The sequence below is a fragment of the Purpureocillium lilacinum genome (assembly GCF_023168085.1).
Source record: "Purpureocillium lilacinum CBS 284.36 DNA, scaffold_2, whole genome shotgun sequence".
NCBI lineage: Eukaryota > Fungi > Ascomycota > Sordariomycetes > Hypocreales > Ophiocordycipitaceae > Purpureocillium > Purpureocillium lilacinum.
Genome location: NW_027072112.1, coordinates 1,046,528 through 1,069,473, shown reverse-complemented (window position 1 = coordinate 1,069,473; position 22,946 = coordinate 1,046,528). Strand labels below are relative to the sequence as shown.

The 22,946-nt window shown below is 54.9% G+C and overlaps 6 protein-coding genes across 6 annotated transcripts; 3 read left to right on the top strand and 3 right to left on the bottom strand.

The window, feature by feature from the left end:
* Positions 1-570: 570 nt before the first annotated feature.
* Positions 571-1,758, bottom strand: PLICBS_002153 (putative PKS/NRPS-like protein biosynthetic cluster; the record flags this gene model as incomplete). The annotated part of the gene is made up of 1 exon (XM_065599965.1): positions 571-1,758. One exon carries the CDS (start codon positions 1,756-1,758, stop codon positions 571-573), a length of 1,188 nt encoding a protein of 395 aa, XP_065456037.1.
* Positions 1,759-3,116: 1,358 nt separating this feature from the next.
* Positions 3,117-4,883, bottom strand: PLICBS_002152 (uncharacterized protein; the record flags this gene model as incomplete). The annotated part of the gene is made up of 3 exons (XM_018321783.1): positions 3,117-3,278; positions 3,332-4,683; positions 4,739-4,883. 3 exons carry the CDS (start codon positions 4,881-4,883, stop codon positions 3,117-3,119), a joined length of 1,659 nt encoding a protein of 552 aa, XP_018179263.1.
* Positions 4,884-5,939: 1,056 nt separating this feature from the next.
* On the top strand, positions 5,940-7,070 carry PLICBS_002151 (uncharacterized protein; the record flags this gene model as incomplete). The annotated part of the gene is made up of 4 exons (XM_065599964.1): positions 5,940-5,942; positions 6,002-6,023; positions 6,068-6,687; positions 6,732-7,070. 4 exons carry the CDS (start codon positions 5,940-5,942, stop codon positions 7,068-7,070), a joined length of 984 nt encoding a protein of 327 aa, XP_065456036.1.
* A 203-nt stretch (positions 7,071-7,273) lies between these two features.
* Positions 7,274-10,599, bottom strand: PLICBS_002150 (uncharacterized protein; the record flags this gene model as incomplete). The annotated part of the gene is made up of 2 exons (XM_018321781.1): positions 7,274-9,031; positions 10,576-10,599. The coding sequence occupies 2 exons, from the start codon at positions 10,597-10,599 to the stop codon at positions 7,274-7,276; spliced, it is 1,782 nt and encodes a 593-aa protein (XP_018179261.1).
* Positions 10,600-11,067: 468 nt separating this feature from the next.
* Positions 11,068-12,202, top strand: PLICBS_002149 (uncharacterized protein; the record flags this gene model as incomplete). Its single annotated transcript, XM_018321780.1, has 3 exons — positions 11,068-11,080; positions 11,142-11,507; positions 11,571-12,202. The coding sequence occupies 3 exons, from the start codon at positions 11,068-11,070 to the stop codon at positions 12,200-12,202; spliced, it is 1,011 nt and encodes a 336-aa protein (XP_018179260.1).
* A 1,024-nt stretch (positions 12,203-13,226) lies between these two features.
* Positions 13,227-21,511, top strand: PLICBS_002148 (type I Iterative Polyketide synthase (PKS); the record flags this gene model as incomplete). Its single annotated transcript, XM_018321779.2, has 14 exons — positions 13,227-13,723; positions 13,780-13,799; positions 13,884-14,293; positions 14,353-14,476; positions 14,535-14,647; positions 14,705-15,878; positions 15,934-18,071; positions 18,128-18,224; positions 18,283-18,308; positions 18,360-19,235; positions 19,285-19,569; positions 19,629-19,703; positions 19,759-20,099; positions 20,164-21,511. The coding sequence occupies 14 exons, from the start codon at positions 13,227-13,229 to the stop codon at positions 21,509-21,511; spliced, it is 7,524 nt and encodes a 2,507-aa protein (XP_018179259.2).
* Positions 21,512-22,946: the final 1,435 nt, after the last annotated feature.

The window sequence follows — 22,946 nt, the reverse complement described above, 5'->3', positions numbered from 1 at the left end:
CCCAAAGTGTGTGCTAAATCTCCCAGTCGCAACGGGTGCTTTTTCGCGTAGGCTGAGATATTTGTCATAAGTTCTTTTATTGAGTCTGGGTGATGCCCCGAGATGGGGAGTAAGTGGTGCCGTGGGCGGAGGGATGGGCCATCAATAACGGCAGGTGGAAGAGACGGTCGGTGCAATTCGAGGGGCATTGCTGAGTCTACAACAACCTTTGAGCGTTTTAGCGGAGCGAATTCGTGAATGAGGAGCAGTGAAAACTTACGAGCGCGTTTGCACCTCCGATTCCGAAGTTATTGACGGCGGCTCGCTGTATGTGCCCACTGGGCCAAGGCAATGGTTTTGTTGAGACTCGGAGATTGGACTCTTCCCAGGGGACTGTAAAAATGCGAATGAGTCGCTGCATCATGTGCCTTATTGGAAGCAAACTCACTTTTGGGATTAGGATCTGCGAAATTGGCTTGTGGAGGGATTGTAGAGTGTTCGAGTGCCAGCACTGTCTTGATCAGGCTGGTCAAACCCGAGGCACCCTCTGAGTGACCGACATTGGGTTTGACCTGGACGAGGGGCAATACATCAGTATACCTTGAGTGGACGGCCAAGTGACGATTTTCGACATACCGAGCCGATGTAAACACCCTTTTCGCCAAATACTCTGCCCACTGCCGTAGTCTCTATCGGGTCGCCTGTAGGAGTGCCTGTCCCGTGGCATTCGACGAATGCGGTAGATGTGAAGTCGTCTATCCCGGCTGCCGCATACGCCTGTCTAATCAGAGCTTCGTGGCTATCTGAGCTCGGATTAGAGATACCGGCAGTCTTGCCATCAAAATTCGTCGCTGTGCCCCTGATGATGGCGCGGATGGGGTCGCCGTCACGAACGGCGTCCTCGAGCTTCTTGACAAACACGGCATTTACTGCCTCACCGCGGACATAACCGTCTGCTTTCGCATCGAAGGACTGGCACATGCCGCTTGGTGACAACACACCCTGCTCGCTCAGAGCCAGCGTCATGGTAGGCGACAGGAGAAGATTCGTTCCAGCAACAACTGCAGACTCGCAAGCACCGGCGTGTATGGCGGCACACGCCTCATGCAGTCCAACTAACGACGAAGAACAGCCCGTCTCAATAGTCATACTGGGGCCTTTCATGTCGAATTCGTAGGACACACGATTGGCTAGCGCAAAGTCGGCTGTGCCCGTGATGCGGTACATGCCGGTGTGCTGAGGGTCTTTGGCGTTGAGATCAAGCCAGTCTTCACCAAAGACGCCCACATAACAGCCAATGTTGCGGCCACGCCAGTCTCGTTGACCCGCGCTCTCCATGCATTCCCACACAACTTCCAAGAGCAGCCGTTGTTGCGGGTCGAGTCGCTCGACCTCGGCCTTGCTCATGGAGAAGAATGCTGCATCCATGCTCGAGATATCGTCTTCAAGGAAGTAGCCATGGCGACTCTTGACTGTTCCGGGTCGACCACTTGTGCTGTGGAATGCGTCGACGTTATACCGACTGCGAGGGACCTCACTCCGAAAGGACTGCTTGTTGAGTATTGAGCTCCAGAACGCTTCCGTCGTGTTAACTCCTCCAGGTAGCCGCAGACCTATCCCAACGATGGCAATCGGTGGGAATGATCCTTGTGACTCTGCATCGCTGAGAAACTGATCTGTTGATAACGTGGTAGAGACGGGCGATCCCGTCGACTGGGCATCAGAGGGCGTATTGTCGCTCGACCGGCTGCTCACGTCTCGAATCGCAGTCGGAGACATGATTGCTGAAAGTCGTCCGCAGACAACAATGCACCGAGTCCAGAGCACGAGAAAATTGTCTATCTGCGGGTGCGATCAACCTGGTCTGGTCGTTGTGTATGGCGTCAAGGTATCCGGGTCAGTTCCAGCACACTCCAGTCACTAAACGGCCTCAGCAGGGCAGGCCAAAGAACAGCTGTATACGCTCCAAGACACGAGGGCACCACGCCACGACTCAATTGGTCATGGTTATGGCAGCTGTAGAGAGACAGGCACGGATCGCATGGCTGGGAGGCACGCTGTGCTCAGGATGCACGACACACAGTCAGCTACGGTCTGCTGTATCGCAATAGACTGCCCCTGCCGTTTGCTGACAGGTGCAGTTGCGTTGATCACGCCCACTGAAGGCCCCCATTGCAGTGCTCCTCCGCCTAGGCTACGAACTCACAAGTTCCCAGAGACCTTTGACACAGTCAAACGTAGCCGACATAGAGACGGCCAGAGAAGTGCAAGTTGACGGACGGTAAGGTCTGACGCCAGCTCGTTGCCCACCTGCAGGCTAATTTGTGCGTGGTATGCCACTACCATCAGCATGGAACCAATCGCTAATGGGGCAGACGCCCACCGTCCTGGAGGGAATCCCACAGCAGTCTTCTGCTATTGTGGGGCCTGAGTAATACGACTTTCCGCCAATAAGGTGCAAGACGATTTCCTAAATTGGCAATACTGGATGTGGTGAGACTGTGAACGCAGTAAGCCGATGTCAGTAAATTCGAGTAAGCCAGCAATTGTACCAGGGTAGAAGTATCAATGGGTTCCCTGATCAAGCAGATCAGGTAATGTGCATTTCTCATCTGGGCTCCTGACGTTGACCCATGGATGGCGCATGCACACTATGCAAGAATGATCCCCTTCTAGATGAGTGATTAGTTACACTTCAATTGCGCGATCAGTGATGAAACGACAGCGGACCGTCAAGTGACAGCGGCGCCTCACAGGGGGCCTGTGCCGAGAGGCAGCGGCGGTGTGGCACCAGCCAGCCCCTGGGGCTGGGCTTCAGCGAGTCGCTTGCCACTTGGTAGGTCGGTGGACCCTTCCAAAGTATTCACAAGCCGCTTCAGTTTCCTGATGGACCACCTCACACATGGAGATTGCGTCTGAATGTGGCGACCATTTTTCGTATGACTATTCACCCACAGGCGACTGGCGAGTGATTTCGCGGTTTTACTCCGAAGGTTCTGTATTTGACCATCCGGAAAATGCCGTCTATTCTGTTCCAGTATTGTAGCAATACTTGTCCTTGCAGGCCCCTCGTAAATCATCGCTCGTTTTATCATCGTAGCATACGGCAGGGTCATAGTCTAAGCCCACAATACCCTTTACAAACAGACATCCAAAAATTCTAGTAGCTTTTGCTTCGTCATTTTGCTCGAGCAGTGCAGGATTAGGATGGCGGCGAGGACCATGTTAGATCGGTCGCGCTGCCTGGAAGCACGGTTTCCACCAGCGAGAGCCATCATCACCGGCCACAGGTTGGGCAGCTGTAGTCATTCGTTAGCACAAAGTCAAGTTTTGTAGCCGCCGTTCTCCGTACCTCATTTTGCAGGACCTTTTTCATCCCTGTGACATTTTGCTGCGGCGGTGTCGGCTTGCTCGAACCTTCTGTAGCTTGCATCAAGCCGCTAATACTTGCTTCTAGAGACTTTTCATCCATGCTCTTTCCCTCGGCCACCAGAAGTGATTCTGCTGTCCTGAGGACCTCTTCATTGAGGCCTCTACGGTCCCATGGATCCCATGACTGAGCTGAGTCCAGTATTTGTGAAAGCATCCTCGGCAATCGGCGTTTTCTGCTCATGGACTGCTCTGCAGCCAAGTGCGATGACTCGTCAAAACTGGAGCTGTAGTACGCTTCGGCAAAAGAGTCGACGCTGGTGAATCCGAGGGCCTCCAACCCTTCAATCGCTGCCTCAAGGCGCTCCTCCATGCCCAGACTTGATGCTTGTGCGGAGGACTTTGCGACAAAGGCGTTGTAGCAATCAGGCACCGCGCCATGCTGAGTGGTTGACGGCGTGTCGTCGTTGATCGGCGATTGTTGTTGTGTTGGGTTTTCGGCGTTGTGCGACCGTGGAGTAGTCTCTGGGCCGGAGAATTGCTGGCTTGGCCTCCACGTTGCATTGGGGAGATCGCCGGTGGATGTCAACTCCATCATATCATCCAGGTTATGGAAGTCCGCTGGCGACACGCTGAAGGAATTGCCTCTCGCCATGTTCGTGCTAGGCATCATGTTTTGTGCCGCCGCGGCGGGGTTTGTTGCACACGAAGACCAGTGTGACTGTTGAAGTGCTCCCGGCGATTTAGCAGCCGAACCCTCCTCTTTGTGTGTCGTCGACGTTGCTTCAGACGGGTTGTTAATCTTGGCCAACAGCTGGATCTGGAAGCGGAGGCAATCTTGGAGGATTGACTGTGATAAGCTTGCCGGCCCATCATTGGGATTCCTAGGTCCTTCGGGCATGTACGCGGGCATTGGCGGGCACTGGCTAAGAGACACTGGAGGCGTTGGGACGGATGGCTGAATGTAAGACGATGTGTCCCCGTGCTGCAAGAGCGAGGTCGAGTCTAGAAACCACTGACTGTCGTCATTTCCAGCCATGTCCATTTGGTGCGAGAATTGGTCTATAGCTTTAGCGTGTTGGCTGGGATCCAGGTCGCCGACAACATCAGGCGGTGTTGGTGGCGACGCGGAGTTGATGGAGCTCGGCTCAGTGTCGTTTGCGCCAGCATTGTTCCCTGACGGGGGCGTCGTGTGAAGGTGCAGGCCTGTCGCAGATGATGATGGAGGAGACGGTGGTGATGGATCACAACGTTCCGCTTCTTCTTTGGCCTTTTGCTCCTCGTGAGCCTGCAGCCGTGACTGGAGCTCCCCAAGTCGCGCTTTCATGCGACTCCCTGCGATCCGCATCAGTACCATGAATTGATTCGGTCGGCAACAGGGTCGACCTACGATATGACCGTTGAGCCACACGGTTCTGTATTCGCTTCTTCTCTTTCCTATCCTTGACTCTGGTCCAGTCGTCTTCGGCGGACAATTGCACCTCGTCTTTGTCCGGAAGTGAGTACGGTCCAGGGTTTGAGGATGCGGGAGCCATTGTTTGGATGCAAAAGGGTGGTTGCTATAACATCGAGAACATATCTTGCGAAATGACCTGCCGCCAACAGTGCATTGAGAAACAGTCAGCAATATCGGATCGCGGGGTCTTGGAATCTGAAATACATACATGTAAGCAAGATGAGGCGCTGTCGATCGGAAAGGTGCTTCGGCTTTGGGTGGCATAGGGCCGGCTCCTGAAGTCAGCACTACGGTGAGCCAAGCCTAGTTCAGTTGCCAATGTGAGCTCACTGGCACATAGCTTGCGGAGGTGGGGAGGTCCCGCAGGATCCTTCAGGCTGCTCACCCGCCAAAGCGCGTCCCCCGTGGCGCGAAACAGTGGTCTTGGAGCAAGTTATTCGCCAAAGGTTGTAAGCACAACTGGCTTACTCAACACGTCCACTATGCACCTGTACACCTCACTGCACGCTGCATGATGACATTACCCATTCCTTCCAGCACAGAGTGTGGGGTGCACGGGTGCGAAGACAGCTGTGAGCCCGGGTTTCCACCACGGCAGCAGTCTGTGGCACAGCGAGCAGCGGAAACTCCCTCTCGGCCCCCAACTTACCCGGCTCTTTGCATGCTCGGTAGATATTCCGTGCATCCGCGTCGGACTGTGACGAAATCAAGCATTGAGGTGCACCTTCGTCCGTGCTATAGGGCATCCTGCAGTGTAACAATAGGTCGTGCGCAAGCAGATCAATTGGCGAGTTCGACAAATTTACGCTTCGCAACGACCTCAGAGAGACCCTTTCTGGACTGTAAAGCTACTTGACGTTTCACGTACACGTCCGCCTTTCACTATTTGATTGCTTGGAGGAACATGGCTTTCCCACCACCGCCTCGAACCGGGCTTGGTATGTGAGCTACGCGATGCTCGACTAAAGGTGGCTGACAGGACTTTGGAACACAGACTGGGGCAAAACATCAGCAGAAACACATGTCCACGGCCATGTTGAATGCCGTTGGACGCGCGAGACAGGCAAATGGTCTGAGCCTGAATTTGTCCACGATCCGTACTTGCGAGTGCATGGGTTGTCGCCCGTGTTCCACTATGGTACGAAAGCCGGCCTTAATACACCCTGGATCGAGTGCTGCTAACTTGACTCAGGGCAGGAGGCATATGAGGGCTTGAAAGGTATGATCCGCTTCGGAGTCACTTGACCTCGCTAACACGTCCAGCGTTCCGAGCACCGGATGGCGAAATACATGTCGTGAGACCAGACTACCATGCGCGCCGTCTCATTCACTCGTCGTCATTGGTCTCAATACCACCGGTTCCAGAGGAGCTCTTTTTGAGCTGCGTTAACTCGGCGGTTGGCATGAACGCCGATATTGTTCCTCCGCATGATGCCCAGGGAATGCTGTACATCAGACCAGTGGTCTTTGGGATGGGTGCATGGCTTCGGCTTGAGCCGCCCAACGAGTACCTGTTCTGTGTCTTTGTGACCACTGCAGGGGCATTCCATGGTTCCGAGCCACTGGATGCACTCATCCTGGAGGACTTTGACAGGGCGGCACCCCGTGGTACCGGATCGGGCAAGGTTGGCGGAAACTACTCGCCTGTCATTCGATGGAGTCAACAAGCGAAGCAGGATGGCTACGATATTACTCTGCATCTCGACAGTCAAACAAGGACCGAGATTGAAGAGTTTTCGACGTCGGCCTTCGTTGGGGCACACGTCGATGGCGAGGACATTACGCTCGTAGTGCCCGACACGACGAACGTTGTGAGCAGCGTCACCTGCGACAGCGTTCAGCAGCTGGCGAAGTCTCTAGGCTGGACCGTTGAGAAAAGATCTGTTAGTACCGCCTCGTACTGTACGCCATGAGCTAACGGGAGAAGGTCAAATATGAGGAGCTGTCGTGCTTTTCTGAAGTAATGGCTTGCGGGACGGCGGTCACTCTTGTGTCTATCAAGTCCATTACGAGGAAGAGTACATCGGACAAATTCCTCTACCAAAGCGCCGCAGAGACCATGGGCCCTTGCGCGAAACAGTTGTCGACACTTCTGCACGATATTTACAAAGGCAAAATAGAAGACGAGTTTGGATGGTGCGTCAAGGTCCAAGATCCAGTTAGCTTGAGGAAGCGCAAGGCGGTGGACGACGAAATGAGACAGGTCAAGAAGACCACGTTAAACGGACATACACGAGGAGAGCAGACAGTGCAGGAAGTTAACTAGATGGAAAAGGAAATTGAGGCTTTGCCGAATCGCAAGATACACTTGACGGTCTACACAATGTAGAGGCTCATCCTAGCATTAGCCTGGAGCTTGAGGGCTGCTTCAGTTGAGGACCTGCTTTGTTTGAGGGTGTGGGCCAGCATAGATGGATGGAGAAAGGACAAAACAGATGTATTGAGTGAAAACTCAGTCTAACAGCAACTCTAATTTACCGTGATCCCAAATAACTCTGCCACGGCGTCCTTGGTTTCACGGAGCTGGCGGTCCTCTGCCTCCTTCAGCTCCTGCTCTAGGCCCTCTCCATACCCAAAGTACTGTTTCATGGCGCTCCACCAGAACGCAAGATCAAGAGACAAAAGTGCTACGCGGGTCGAAATCCTTTCTCGGATACTTTCTTTGCCCTGACCGTCATCTCTGATGGCCTTGAGCGCGCATGATCCAATGAGCTTGATGCGGTTGACGGGGGAACCCAAGAACCTGTTGTTTCCCTGCACGATAGTGATATTGCGCTCCAGGAACAGCAGCTCACGCGGGAACAGACCCTCGTCGCCCAGATAGGCCGCCGCTTCATCGATCATGCGCTGCTTGCGCTCCTCCGGAGTCTCTTTCGTCCTCTGCCACGACTCGCCACTCTCATCGTCGGAGCTGGACGGGTTTTTGTATGGCCGCATAAGCGACGCATCGGCCCACGCATCAGCGCTTTTCATCCCCCATTCGCGGGACACCCTCTGCAGTGAAGCATCGTCGTTCGTCACGAGTGCTTTCCAGAATCGTGCATATTGTCTGCGCAGCTTATCCGACATGGTGATGTAGAGACCGTGATCGAGGAGCACAACCTGCGCGCTGTCGGGGCGCTTGGGGTTCTGGCGCACGAGGATGTTGCCGGGATGCGGATCGCAGTGGACAAATCCCCATGAGAACATCTGCGCGGAGAACAATTCCACAACAGTCCTCATCACATCATCCAGACGGAGGCCGAGACCGGGTTTGTCGGATGTTGCGGAGCGACTTGGGGCGACTTGACCGGTGATGGCATCTCGATCCCAAAGCTGCACTGCATCCACCCATTCCGTCGTGAGGACTCGCTTCGAGGTGAACTCGCGATAAACCTTGGGTATGTAGACACGGTCGCGCAGTGAAGAATCTGTCGCGATCAGATCTGCCATCTTCTCGGAGTTGCTCGCCTCGTGCTCAAAATCCGTCTCTTGCATGACCCGGTCTGCGACAAACTGGCCCATGCCACCCATAGGTAGACCAGTCACCCATGCCGTGTACTCGGTCATGAGCTTCATGGACCAGAGGTCCCAGGACACCTGCTTGGAGATCTCGCGCCGCTGGACCTTGACTGCCAAGCCGCGGCCGTCTGGTAGCCGTGCGTAGTGCACCTGAGCGATGGAAGCTGAGGCTCGCGGCTCACGTTCGAAGACAAATTGAGAGTCTCCCTGCTGATCGGATGGAGCGACACCAAAGACGTCCTCGATGCTGCGACCGCCAAAGTCCTGCTTTATAACTTTCTCGACGTCGGACCATGAGCTGTGCGGCGCGTCGTCGAACATTTCACCAAACATGCGCTGGTACTCCTCGGGAAGCACGCTGCCCTGCATGGCGACGGCTTGGCCAGCCTTGAGATACAGGCCGCCGTTCCACTTCAGCATGGTGCATACGCGCTGCGCATTGCGATGATGAAGATCCTCTTCGGGATGTCGAGCCAGCCAACAGTCCTTGCCGTAGTGAAGCTTATAGTCGAGGCCGACACGGGCGAGCACCGCGTAGGCAATTGTCGTACGCAGCATCACGCCGCCAAATACATACCTGTCGAGCAGGTAGTCGCCGATGCAGAGCTCGACCAGAAGAATTAAGCCCTTCCAGTACCACTTAATCTTGATCGCGGGACGCGCCTTCTTTCCGCCGGTCGGTTTGGTGCCGTCGTCTCCCGGTGGGTTTTTCTCATCATGTCTCTCCTGGGTAGTTCCTTCAGCTATCACTTTGGCGGTCGCTGGGCCGGACGGAGAGGTGCTGGTGAAATGCCTGATGGCCGATTGCGGCAGGCAAGGGCGCGTATTTCTCAGCGCATTATGAGTATTCGGTGTCAAGCCGAGTCGACAGGATAGACGCCCAGCAGGTCCCAGGCCGTTGGCGACGCTGTACGAGCGCGTGGCCGCGTGGACGCCTCGCAGTGAGCTTAGTGTTCTCATCGCCAGTGTGCGCTTTGCAAATGGTGTCTGGGGAAACGAGACGAAGTGTATGTACAGAGGCCAACCATCTAGATGGAGAGGGACGATTCCTGGGAGACGCGACTCGCCATGGGCAACGCGTCGCAGCGGCCTCGGGTTAGGATCAATGGGCGGAAGCCAGACTTCGCGCGTGAATGGCCATCGGCAGGGGCAGGCAGCCAGTACAGTCACATGTGCGTCGCAGCCGACAGGTTCTACCGACCCGTTTACTCAGTATGGCATCGCGGGGCCTGTAATTAGGTGATAAAGCAGTCCGCGACTTCATCCCTGACATGACGCAGTGGTCAGGGTTCCTGCATGGTTGCGCAGGTAGCACAGAGCCAGCACGACGGCGCCCCTCTGAGGACATAGTTCTGGTGGACGCATGGTTGCGACAGTAAGCCAGAGTTCTTCAGGCTGGAAGCCCTAAGCACCGGAAGCCCCAATGACGCACAGTTCGGCCCCCACCTCGCCGGGGTCTGCTGCCCTTAACTCAATGTGCCAACTCAAGAAATCGTATTGATCGATGGACGGATGATGCTGATGCAGGCTATTCTGCGTGCGGTGCCTGGAATCTAGAGGCAGCGTTCATGCGAGCTCTTCTGCTCGATGCGCGTCCGGTGGGCTATCGCAATTGGCGACCACGCGAGCGTTCTGGGGACCGATCTCAGTGTTCATGTTGGCCAACATTGGAGAACTTGACACGACCCCCCGGGGGATGGGCAGCACCCAGTATTGCAGATCAACGGCCGCTGTCTGGCGCTAAGCACTCCCTAACTAGCTTGAAAATAGCACCGGTCTTGAAGGCCCAGTGTTGTACTGTTCGCGTGATCGCAGGCTGACTGCGCCATGCGGTAAAGGACATGGCGCTACGGGCAGTAGCCGGAAGTGCGTACCATGGCGTAGGCGGCCAGTAGTCGACTGCATGGATGTGCTGACCAAAGATCTAAGCAAGTCGTCGCAATCTCTGAACCGTACATTTGCTACTTGCCACGGACGGACTGCAAAAGACAACATCGGCGAAGTGAAGCCATCACCGGAAACATCGTGACAATGGATTCGCCGACCCCCAAGATCGGAGCTCTGGCAGCAGCCATGTCGCGAGTCGGATTCATCGCATTTGCGCTTGCCACGGCTGGTGTGATTGCTGTAAGTGCGCCACCGCTACGGCTAGATCGTCGCTGAAATGATGCTAGATTGTGAGCGTTTGTGTTTACCGACTTCTCTTCCATCCCCTGGCAAAGTATCCGGGTCCGGCTCTAGCCAAAGTAACGAATCTATACTCTGCCTACCATGCCTGGAAAGGCGACATCCATATTGACATATATCGGTGTCACCAAAAATATGGTTCGAACTCCCGCCACGCATATGCCGCTGAAAGAGGCTCACCATAGACGACAGGTGACCACCTTCGATACGCACCCAATCGCCTCATTATTAACACCGCCGGTGCTTTGAGAGGTACGAGAACAGCGAAACACCCCGAAGACATGGGACACTGACGGCGATGTGACGTAGATATATATGGTCACCATGCGAAGGTCACCAAGTTCAAGAACTATGAAGTCCTGTCTAAGCAAGCGGCGAACTTATTGACCCTGAGAGACAAAAGCCAACATGGTCGGCGACGACGAGTCATCAGCCAAGCTTTCTCCGAAAGTAGCCTGCGCCTATTCGAACCCAAGATACAAGCCCGCGTCGTGAAGTTCTGCGAGCTTCTGCGAAAGGCGCCAGATGGCTCGCCAACCCCCATTCAACCTGGCGAATGGTCTGGACCTGTCGACATGAGCAAGGCCTGTAAGACTCCGCGAAGAAGCAAGGGCCTTGAAACATTGACAATATGGCTGACATGGAGTAGTCAACAATCTGGCTTTTGACATCATGACGGCTGTCTCCTTCGATACCGACTTCAACACAATGGAGAAACCAGAGTATCGGTTTGCTCTCAAAGCCATCGAGGACTCCAACGTACGCCTTGGTGTGCTTTTGCAGGCGCCCGAGCTCAGTGTCAGGTCTCTAGACAAGAAGTTGTTCCCCACAGCCTACGTCGCGAAGTACAAGTTTGTCAAGTTCATTCGCATGGTGATGGCCAAGCGCCTCGCTGCGTCGAAAGCCACGTCCAAGGACATCTTCTCGTTCCTCCAAGATTGCAAAGATCCCGATTCTGGTAAAGAGCTTAGTATTGCCGAGCTGAGTACCGAAACAGCAACGTTCATCGTTGCTGGTGAGTTTCCTTTTCCCTACAAACATGGCAAGGACATTGAACACTGACGTTACATGCATGCAGGTGCGGACACTTCGTCTACCAGTATGGCTGCAGTTTCGCATTACATAACAGGTTCCTCGAATTGCTACCGCAGGGTCGCTGAAGAGGTCCGGAGCACGTTCTGTTCCGTGGACGAGATCTGTCTCGGACCAAAGCTTAACTCCTGCGCTTTCTTGCGCGCCTGCATCGATGAAGCTCTGCGGCTGTCGCCTCCCGGCGGCAGTGCTCTTTGGCGAGAGGTCGAGCAGGGAGGCACTCTAATTGACGGAACTTACGTTCCGGGCCACTGCGAGGTTGCCGTGGGAATTTACAGCATTCACCACAGCGCGGCATACTACACGAAGCCGTTTACCTACGACCCGGAGAGGTGGTATCGACCTCTAGACGCAAAAGGATCGAGGTCTGAGGCACCGCGGTCGCCGTACATGCCCTTCTCAGTCGGACCACGCAGCTGCGTCGGCAAGCCACTGGCAATTGCGCAAATGATGATCGTCTTCGCACGACTACTGTGGGAATATGACATGCGGCGGGCGGATTACAAGAGCGATTGGGCTGAAGGAGACTACAGTTCAACTGAATACGCCCTAAAGGACCACTTGACGGCATGGAAGGAAGGCCCGGTCTTGAGGTTCAGCCCGCGCCTCAAGCCTTAGGAATTTCGCACGGAGTGGCGGTACAGCGCAACTGAAGGGACGACTGCACTTACGCCTATCCCAGATGTTTGACAATGGGCAAGAGGCAATCATCATGACAGTAGCAGTGACCATGAACTAGTGGGTCCCGTAACTACTATAGCTGTTAGTCACAACAAACATGAAGTACATGACCGGCATTCTGAGAATGTAAGATCCATGTATGCCATTAGTTAGCCAATAGTGACCGTTGGAGGCACTCGCGTCATCTTCTACCTGGCGAATGTGAATCGTCCGGCAGTCCCAAAAGGGCTAAGAGTTCTGAGTCAGGTCGCTAGTGCTCACCTGGCGAGTGAGCAACGCAGGATCCACGGCACAACGGGACTAAGTCTGTTGCGCCGCGCCTTACTCATGTTGTTCACAGATTTCGGTTGGCTGCTGGTGCAGTGAACGATAACAGCTTGTGTGAGGGCCGCTGACGAGGCTAGCATCCGGAGGTAGCAGTAGTTGTTGCCGCAATGCTGTAGACTAGGCGCAGACCACATGCGCTTGGTGCGATATTGCAGGGGGGCAAATGCTTCAGTCAAATCGTCGAGTTAGTCTGAGTGCTGACAATGAAGTAGTATGAAGAACGAAGGGAATCACGGACACTGGGCAGCTAGTGTCCAAAGGCCCTGGTAAACAAGTGCAATTGTGGCACCTATACGGACGACATTTGGACAACCTCGGCAACAAAACACTCTGTAACAGAATATACTGTGGGAGAACAAAGCAACTTGGGGTGCAAGGCCGCCATCCTTTCCCTATCAGCGACTTGCCATACCCAAAATAAAAAAAGCCCGTCCAACACTACACAAAGAGCAAATCGCTGGATCATCATTGACCCTCGGCGTTCTATCAACAGAAGGTGTCTACGATGCCCAGCTTGACGGAAGAGCCACAGGAGCAGCTGCTGGCCATGCCAGGCGTCGCGAGTGGGGGAAATCGCGGCGATGGCACGGCGGCCACAGACTTCTCCTACGCTTATTCTAGCAAAGAGAACAAAATGGCGGAGCCCATTGCGGTAGTCGGCATGGCCATGCGACTCCCAGGCAACGTGCGTAACGGCGAAGAGTTCTGGCAGTTGCTCGTTGAGAAGCGAAACGGACTGTGCGACGTGCCTCAAGATCGATATAACGTCAATGGCTTCCACGACCCATCTGGCAAACCCTCAACGTTCCGCATGAACAAGGGCTACTTTCTGCAAGATGTTGATATTGCCCAATTCGACACGTCCTTCTTTTCATTATCCAAAGCGGAACTGGAGCGCCTCGACCCACAGCAACGGCAGCTGCTCGAGGTTGCATACGAATGCATGGAAGATGCAGGTGCGACATCATGGAGAGGTAGCAATACCGGCTGTTATGTCGGTGTATTTGGCGACGATTGGCAGGACCTCAACGCCAAGGAAACCTTACACAAGGGCGGCTATCGGGTTACAGGATACGACGATTTTGTTCTTGGAAATCGAATCTCGTATGAGTTCGACCTACACGGCCCCAGGTGAGAAGGCGCACTGCTAGAATGCGTGGAAATGGGACATCACTAACATAGGGCAGCATGACCGTTAAGACCGGTTGTTCGTCATCCCTGGTGTGTTTAGACATGGCTTGCGAAGCAATTCGAAAAGGCGACTGCGACGGTTCGCTCGTTTGCGGTACAGGGTTAATATTTTCACCAACCATGACGCTCGCGCTTAGCGACCAGGGCGTACTCTCCCCCTCAGGCATCTGCAAAACGTTTGATGCCACTGCCGATGGATATGGACGTGGCGAGGCCGTGAACGCCATCTACATCAAGCGACTAAGCCAGGCCATTGAGGATGGGGATTCGATCCGCGCGATCATCCGCGGAACCAGCGTAAACTGCGACGGCCGCACGCAGGCGATGCTGACGCCCAGTCCGACAGCGCAGGAGGCGCTAATCCGCCGTGCATATGAGCAGGCGGGCATCCAAGACATGTCCCGGACAGCCATGGTGGAGTGTCACGGTACCGGTACCAGTGTCGGCGACCCGCTGGAAGCCACTGCTGTCGCCAATTGTTTTGGGGATAAAGGGATTTACATCACTTCTGTAAGTCGTACCGCCGGGCAGCCTCCCTTCCCTAGCCGTTTCCTAATCCTCGTGAACAGGTCAAGCCCAACGTCGGGCATTCAGAAGGAGCCGCGGGCCTCACCAGTCTGATTAAGGCAATCCTAGCGATTGAACACCGCCAAATACCACCAAATATTTTCTTCGAGTCACCCAACCCAGCCAGTAAGCGCAGGAAATGAAAGCCATTCTGCCCATGGAATTAAGGTTAACCAGACGGCAGTCCCCTTCTCGAAGTGTAAACTCCGCGTCCCGGTTAAAACTGAAGAATGGCCAGACGCTCGCGCTGAGCGAGTGAGCGTCAACTCGTTCGGAATCGGCGGCGTAAATGCTCATGTAAGTCTTTGTACCTGCGACAACTTAAACCGATGTAGCATGTACTCATTATCCTAGGTAATTGTTGAATCATTACGGGAGTACCAAAACCACGACCGGGGCATGTCCAATGGCTCAACCACCTCCTCGTCTCCGGCCGGCGACATGACGCCAACGGACAGTGATGGCTTTGAAGACGTCGGCAGTAGTGAGTCCAGTACCGTGGACGAATTCGCGAACAGCGACGGCGTCCACAGTAATGGCCACCAGGACGTCGATGGATCTGCCGAGTCCAAAGCCAGCGATGCCAAGCTAGAGAGCAATGATACACCTCAGTCTCGCTCAACTCCAAGCAACGGCGACCAGACTTCTCACACGGTTGGACGAAGGAATGGATATAGTGGCGACGACGTCGAGTTTCCAGAGCGTCCGCACCTACTTCTTTTCTCGGCTACCAGCGAACCAGCACTGAAAGACACGGTCAAGACGTACCAGGAATTCCTTCCCACAAGTCATATCTCCCTCAAAGATGTGGCTTACACCTTGGCTCTTCGACGAGATCACAAGCCTCATCGTGCCTTTGCAATCGCCGGAAACAAGTCATCCATTGAGCTGTCGCAGCTAGAGACAGTAAAGACGCCAGCTCGCATCGCTTGGGTATTCACTGGCCAAGGCGCGCAGTGGCCAGAGATGGGCGCAGAGCTCATTGACACCAACCCTGTATTCCAGGCGACAATCCGCGGCCTGGACGCATTCCTGGCCGGATTACCCAGCCCACCGCCTTGGACCATCGAGAGTGAATTGCGCAAAACGGCTGGGGATAGTCGCGTCCAAAAGGCAGAGTTCGGCCATCCTCTGTCCATCGCCGTACAAATTGGTCTCATTGACGTGTTGAAGTCGTGGGGCATCAAGCCAGATCTGGTGCTTGGCCATTCTTCGGGCGAAATGGCCGCGGCGTACGCCAGTGGCTCTATCACCGCTAAAGCCGCAATGGCCGCCGCAACTTTCCGCGGCACCACCAGCACTAGTGGCACAGCTGAGAAGCGTGGCTCAATGGCGGCGATTGGCCTAGGAGCCCACGAAATGGCTCCCTACATGGAGCCTGGTGTTGTGGTTGCCTGTGAGAACAGCCAGTGCAGTGTCACCATTTCCGGCGATTCTGAGCAAGTTGAGAAAGTGGTTCAGAACGTGAAGACGCAGCGAGAAGGTGTTCTGGCCCGCTTCTTGCGTGTTGAGAAGGCTTTCCACTCCCGTGAGCACACTGCCCCTCAATGCTCCCCCAGGAGTGTCGCTGACCAGGATCACAGACCACATGCTCGAGTACGGACCTCTGTATGAGGAGCACTTGCAGCCGTTCGTCAGCAGTACTTCACCCTTAATCCCGTTTTACTCGTCTGTTACTGGTAAGAGGTTGAGCGGCGATGGATGCCTGGGGCCTGCGTATTGGCGCAGGAACATGGAGAGTCCGGTCTTGTTCAACACTGCATTGCGGTCCGCCATGACCGCGTACGAGGGCCGCCTCGTGCTCATCGAGATCGGGCCTCATCCAGCCCTGAAAGGCCCCATTGGCCAAATACTGAGAGACATGGGACGTTCGGCAGACGTTCACGTCGGCACGCTGCAACGCGACAAGGGCTGCGACGAGAGCCTTCTTCAACTTGCTGGCAAGCTGTTCCAGCAGGATGTCAACGTCGACTTCTCCCATGTATTATTGCCGAGCGGCCGTCATGTTGCAAACCTGCCTCGTTACCCGTGGAAGCGGGACAATAGCCACTGGGCCGAGTCCCGCATGACGCGAGAGTGGAGGTTCAGGGAGCACGCCCCTCACGAGTTGCTTGGATCTCGCGTCACCGAGATTTCCAACGAGCCATGCTGGCGAACTAAGCTTGCCCTCGAAGACGTATCTTGGCTGTCTGGCCATGAGGTTGGTGGCCAAGTCGTCTTTCCCGGTGCGGGCTACATCTCCATGGTTGGAGAAGCCATTCGACAGCTGCACGAGGAGTTGGCATACAGCCTCAAGAATGTCAGCATCAAAGCCGGCCTGGTTCTAGAACACGGCAAGACGGTAGAGATTGTAACAAGCCTATCTCCAGTTGCGACAGATTCGTCCGATGAAGCGTCATGGTATACGTTCAGCATTAGCTCCTACGACGGAACGAAATGGGTGAAGCACTGTGTTGGAGAAGCGAGAGCTTCTGTCGACAAGGCAGCCCAACTCAGCGTTCAGTCGCCGAAAGGTTATGCTAGAACCGTCGATGCGAATGAGTGGTACAACATACTCAATCGCGTTGGATTCAACTACACAGGCTTGTTTCGTGGCCTGGGCAGCATTACTGCGGCGCCGGGAGACAATCGCGCGGCAGCATCTGTGCCGTCGCTGTCGCAGGCTGGGAAGTTCGCAATGCATCCTGCTGTCATGGACCAATGCTTTCAGTTGTTTACCGTTTCAGCATACGGTGGACTGGGTCGAAACTGCAAGAACATTGCTGTTCCGACCTTCATCGAAGAGATCATTGTGCGTCCCACTGCACATGATCTGCGAGTCGGGGCAACCATCCACACTCTGGAGCGCGGCTCATTCGTCGGCGACCTCGTCGCTGAACAGGCCGGCGAATTGCAGCTCTCTCTAAAGGGATTCAAAGCATCTGCGTTGACGAGAAGTGATGACGAAGATGAAAGCCTGCCTTTGATCACTCGCTTCGAGTGGAGGCCTCATGCTCACTTCGTGTCGTTGGCGGACTACTTACACCCTCGGACGCACATCCCACGGGAGTGGCCTCTTTTCGAAGAGATGATGCTTCTTTGCGCAATTGATCACTTGGAGACGATAAAGTTGACCGGCGAGACCCAGCCGCATCTGCGCAAGTTCTTTTCATGGATGCAGGGTCAAGTGGACAAGTACCGTTCTGGGCGCAACCTGTTTGTTGCCAATGATCGTGGGCTGTTGGAACTCACCAAAGCTCAACGGCTTGGAAGGATTGCAGAGATTGCCGCAGACGGCGAAAAGTCGCAATATCCGGCTTTCTGCATCGCCATTCACCGGCTGTTTCAAACCGCCGAGTCTATCTTCAGCGGCGAGACCCATCCGTTGCATGTGCTAATGAAGGACGATGTTCTTACGGAGTTCTATGCTGTTGGCGACGAACTCAATTATGCCACTGCTCTCCGCGTGCTGGGGCATACGAACCCAAGACTAAGAATCCTAGAAGTCGGCGCAGGCACCGGTGGCACGACTGTCAAGGTTCTCAAGGCGCTCACATCATCCACTGGCGAGAGACTGTACAGCACTTACACCTATACTGACATCTCCGCTGGCTTCATGGCGTCGGCAAAGGAGCGCTTCTCTGGAGTGGAAGGCCTGCAATATGCCACCCTCGACATTTCGCAGGACCCATCAGAGCAAGGATACCTGGAGGGGAGCTACGATTTGATCATTGGCTCGAATGTGAGTCGCGCCAATGTTCTGCGCGCACCCTTATCGCCGATTGACACTACGAACAGGTCATTCACGCTACCCCCAACCTGAATGTGTCCCTGTCCCACCTGCGAAGACTGCTGAGCCCTGGTGGCAAGCTCTTTTTGCAGGAACTTTGCCCCGGTATGCCATTCCACCCATGTTTCCCACAAGGCTGTAGTCGTCGCTGACCGAATACCAGATGCAAAATACGTCAACTATGTCATGGTACGATTCTTTCCTCCGTCAATTCAATAGTGTGGTGCTTACTTAGAACAGGGTTTCCTACCCGGCTGGTGGCTGGGCGACGGCGACAATCGTCCCGATGAGCCCTACATCTCCGCCGACAGATGGGCCAAGGAAATGGTGGCAGCCGGATTCGCCGAACCAGAGGCCATGGTGATTGACGGTATCACTCCTTACCAACAGAGCGCAGGAATCATCGCCTCTCCAGCTTGCGAGACATCGAAGCCCTTGGCGGTCTCGCTACTTTCGCACAGTATGGATGGGGCATACGTAGCGGAAGCAAAGCGTGTGCTCGAGGACTTAGGGGTCGCGGTTGACGTGGTCACATTTGGCCAGCCGTTGCCGAGCCACGATGTCGTCAGCTTGCTCGATCTTCAGGCTTCAACTGTCCATGATCTGACCGAGCCCTCGTTCAAGACACTCGTGGCGCAATTGCAGGCGCTAGACCTGGATGCCAAGGTCATATGGGCGACTCGCTCTGCGCAAGTTGCCTGCACAGATCCCAGGACTGCGATGAGCCTGGGCCTCACCCGAACAGCTCGCAGCGAGCTCTCCGTCAAGCTGTTCACCGTCGAGATTGATGACAAGACTAATCACTTGGCTGCTTCGAAATGCCTCGTAGATATTCTCATGAGACGCCACAGCCCACAGTTGGATGCAGAGTCAATGGACCCTGACTGGGAGTATGCTGTCGTCGATGGCCAGATTTTGGTCCCAAGAATGCATTGGCAAACCATGGCAGCTGCCTTTGAGCGAACCAACGGCGACGATTCTCGCCCTACGGAGAAACATCTCAGCGTCAAGACCCCAGGGTTGCTGCACACTATGGGCTGGAGCCAATCCGAACGTGCACCTCTCGAGCACGGACAGGTGACCGTCCAAACAAGGGCAATTGGATTAAACTTCAGAGTAAGAGCTCCACAAGCTGGCGACATCGAGGGAATGCTTACCAGTATAGGATGTTCTCATCGCGCTTGGTGTTCTGGACAATAGCACTCGCGAGATCGGCCTGGAAGGCTCGGGCGTGGTGACAGAGGTTGGCCCCGGAGTCGAAAAGCTCCAGGTCGGCGACCGCGTCATGTACATGTCGAGCGGCTGCTTCACCACCCACATAACACTTTCGCAAACGCTCTGCGTGAAGCTCGACGATGGCCTGACATTTGAGCAAGGCGCGGCACTGCCCTGTGTCTATGCCACAGCTGCAATGGCTCTCGTGGACAAGGCCAATCTCCAGCCAGGACAGGTTCGTCGTGCCTTGATACGCGTGCCGTCGTGTGATCGCGCTAACTCATATACGTTTAGACAATCCTCATTCATTCAGCCTGTGGCGGCGTGGGACTTGCTGCCATTCAGATCGCGCAAATGCTTGGTGGCGAGGTAAGGATCACCCGCAATGAATGCGGCGATGAGGATCTAACAACTTCATGAATAGGTATACTGCACGGTGGGCAATGAAGACAAGGTCCGCTATCTCATGGACAACCACAATATCCCGCGTCATCGTATCTTCAATTCTCGCGATACGTCTTTCCTGCGCGACGTAATGGCGGTGACGGACAATCGAGGCGTTGACGTCGTGCTTAACTCCCTCTCCGGAGAACTCCTCCACGCATCATGGCGATGTGTCGCGGAGTTTGGCACCATGATCGAGATTGGCAAGCGGGACTTCCGCCGCAGAGCTAAACTTTCCATGGAGGCATTTGAAGCCAACCGCACATTTGTCGGCCTTGATCTATGGCAGGTTTCGCAGGTCCGCCCCGAGCAAGTTGCAAGGTATGTTCAAGTTTACTCTTACTTTCGGTTCGACACTGTGTCACATGTCGCTGACCTTGCACAGGCTCCTGGAGCGTTGCATCAAGTGGATGCAGGCGGGATCGATCAAGCCCGGTGTCATTGCAAGGGTGTGGGACGCCGAACAGGTCCAGGACGCGTTCCGATTCATGCAGGGTGGGCGTCACATCGGTAAGATCATCGTGAAGATGCCGCAGGACTCTAGCTCTCTGGAGTCAACCAAAGAGCGCCCATCGCCTAGTCTTCGCCACGACCGGAGCTATCTGCTCGTTGGCGGTTTGGGCGGACTCGGTCGGGCCATTGCGACTTGGATGGCTGAGAATGGCGCCCGCCATCTTATCTTCCTCTCTCGGTCTGCCCGACAGGGCCCGCAATTGGCAAGCTTCGTAGAGGAGCTTGCCGCCCAGGGCTGTGAAGTTCAGCTCGTCGCGGGCAGTGTGAGCTGCCCAGACGATGTCAAGCGGGCCGTGGACGGTGCTTCGAAGCCGATCGCCGGCGTCATGAACCTTAGCATGGTCTTGCGAGACATTTCGCTGTCTGACATGACTTTTGCCGACTGGACAACCGCCGTTGCGCCCAAGGTCCAGGGCACGTGGAACCTGCACGAAGCAATCACCTCTGAGCTGGACTTCTTCATCTTATGCTCCTCGTACAGCGGCATTGTTGGTCAATGGGGCCAGGCGAACTATGCCGCAGCAAACACCTTCTTGGACGCATTCGTCCAATACCGTCATCACAAGGGATTGGCGGCATCTGTCATCGACATCGGCGTTATGGGTGAGGTGGGATTCGTTTCGAAGAACAAGGATATTCTGGGTCTCTTCCAAAAGTCCGGTATGCGCATCCTGAAAGAGCAGGATCTTCTTGACGCCACGAACCTGGCAATCCAGCGATCGAAACCTTCTCGAGCCCAAGTCTCTGATGGTTGTTTTGACAGCCCTGGGCAAATTCTGCTCGGGTTGGTCACAAGCGTACCTATTGCCTCCCCCAACAACCGTGTTGTCTGGAAGAACGACATCCGCATGAGCATCTACCACAATATTAATGGCGGAAAAGACTCCGCATCCTCGGCAACTGCGGAGCTTGACGACATCACGACGCTGTTGAAGTCGGCTGCTTCCGACCCATCTGTCCTTCAAGACGAAGAGAGCACTGTGATCATTGCGACGGCCATTGCGTCTGCTTTGGCCAACTTCTTGATCAAAGAAGAAGGTAGCATCAAAGTGGAAGACTCCCCGGAACATGCAGGGCTGGATTCCTTGGTTGCGATGGAATTGCGAAACTGGATTCGGCAGAGATTTGGCGTGGACACGACAGTGATGACCATTGTGCAGAGCACATCAATCATGAGTTTGGGTGACTACATCAGGACGGCCTTGGTCAAGCGATCATGAGAAATAGATACAAGGCCATCCTCGCTTGCAATTTTACTATACTTTGCTACTGAAATTACTTTAATACACGTCATGAAATGCAATGGAATTGCACCTTGCACGTTGAGAGGACCAAAGATTCTTCGTCCTCCTGTCGCCGTTTCGCCTCACCTGATCCAGCGACCACTATGGCGGAACGAGTGAGAGCACGACAACACTTGGTCAAACAAGCCCACGTGGAGCGAGGTATGGCAGCCGTCCACCTCGTGTGTGAGTGAACATTTAAGGAAATGATGATCACGTCAACATATTTTCGGGCTGGGGCCGCGCAAAACAAAGTAGCATTCAGGGTTCAAGTCGGCGCAGGGTCCAGTCTCATCGGTATTCTTGGCTTTGCAGCGTTGCAGAGCTCAACGTCCCAGAGCTCATCAACGTTGACCGAAAATATGAGACCCAAACGCAGATCAACGATCCGCGGGAGAAGGGAGCACTTTCAGTGGCAAAGGCCGCAGTGACCTACCGAGCTCTCACGTGGCGTGCTGCAAGGTGTACGAAACACGCGCGTGGAACCTTTGGAGAATGGTGTCGGGGGGCGTCTACGTATGATCGCGTCTGTTTATGGTGAACCGCTGCGGACTAGGCATTTAAGACGTGCGATGGAGGCCGTGAAGATCAGCCGGCAGACGGCCTTCACCGTCCGTCGACTAGCAGGCGGCCCCCACTCGACCGTATAGTTAGACGAATTGCTGAATACAGCCAGAGCCACGGCACGATGCCCACTTGGCATCATTGCGTAGTGACTAGTCAGAAGGTCGAGTACATGAGGCTCGCCTTGACAGTGGTGCATCTGAGGTACTATTTGCGGACTGTAACGTTAGTACATGAACACCCCGTAGTCTCAAGCGGCGGCGGTCCCGTATCGCGCTTGACTCGCCCCCGGATTCTGCGAGTTATCGAAACCTTCATTTGCATGGTACGTCGTTGACTCGGCCGAGTCTATCCACGCATGGTTCATCGATGTAGACGAGACGCCAGCCGCCTGCGAGCTAATGTACGGCCATGAAGACATGCTGGTGGCATTCGTCATGCTCGTTGCCACATCGGCTGCGAGAACATGGAACAAGTACGAGCACTAAGCCGGTGGCTAACCTTCTGCAGTGCGTGAGTGCTAGTGTGCTAATGTCTCTGCAGGAGGACTGCTGCACCAGCCCATCCCGCTGCCGGCGCCAGACAGTAATGCAGCCAGATACGCGTCAGTGGCGGAGATCCAGGGCCATTGGATGCCTCACAATTGCCAGCCGCGAGCTGAGCCGACACACCCATAGGCCAATCGGCACCCGTGCATGTGCCGGTGCCGCCATCCATCCTGTATCACGGAAACCGTCTTTCCGCCTTTAACGTGGCTTGATTCCGAGTGGGATGAGATCTGCAGTCTCCCCGTGGCCAGGAACGAGAC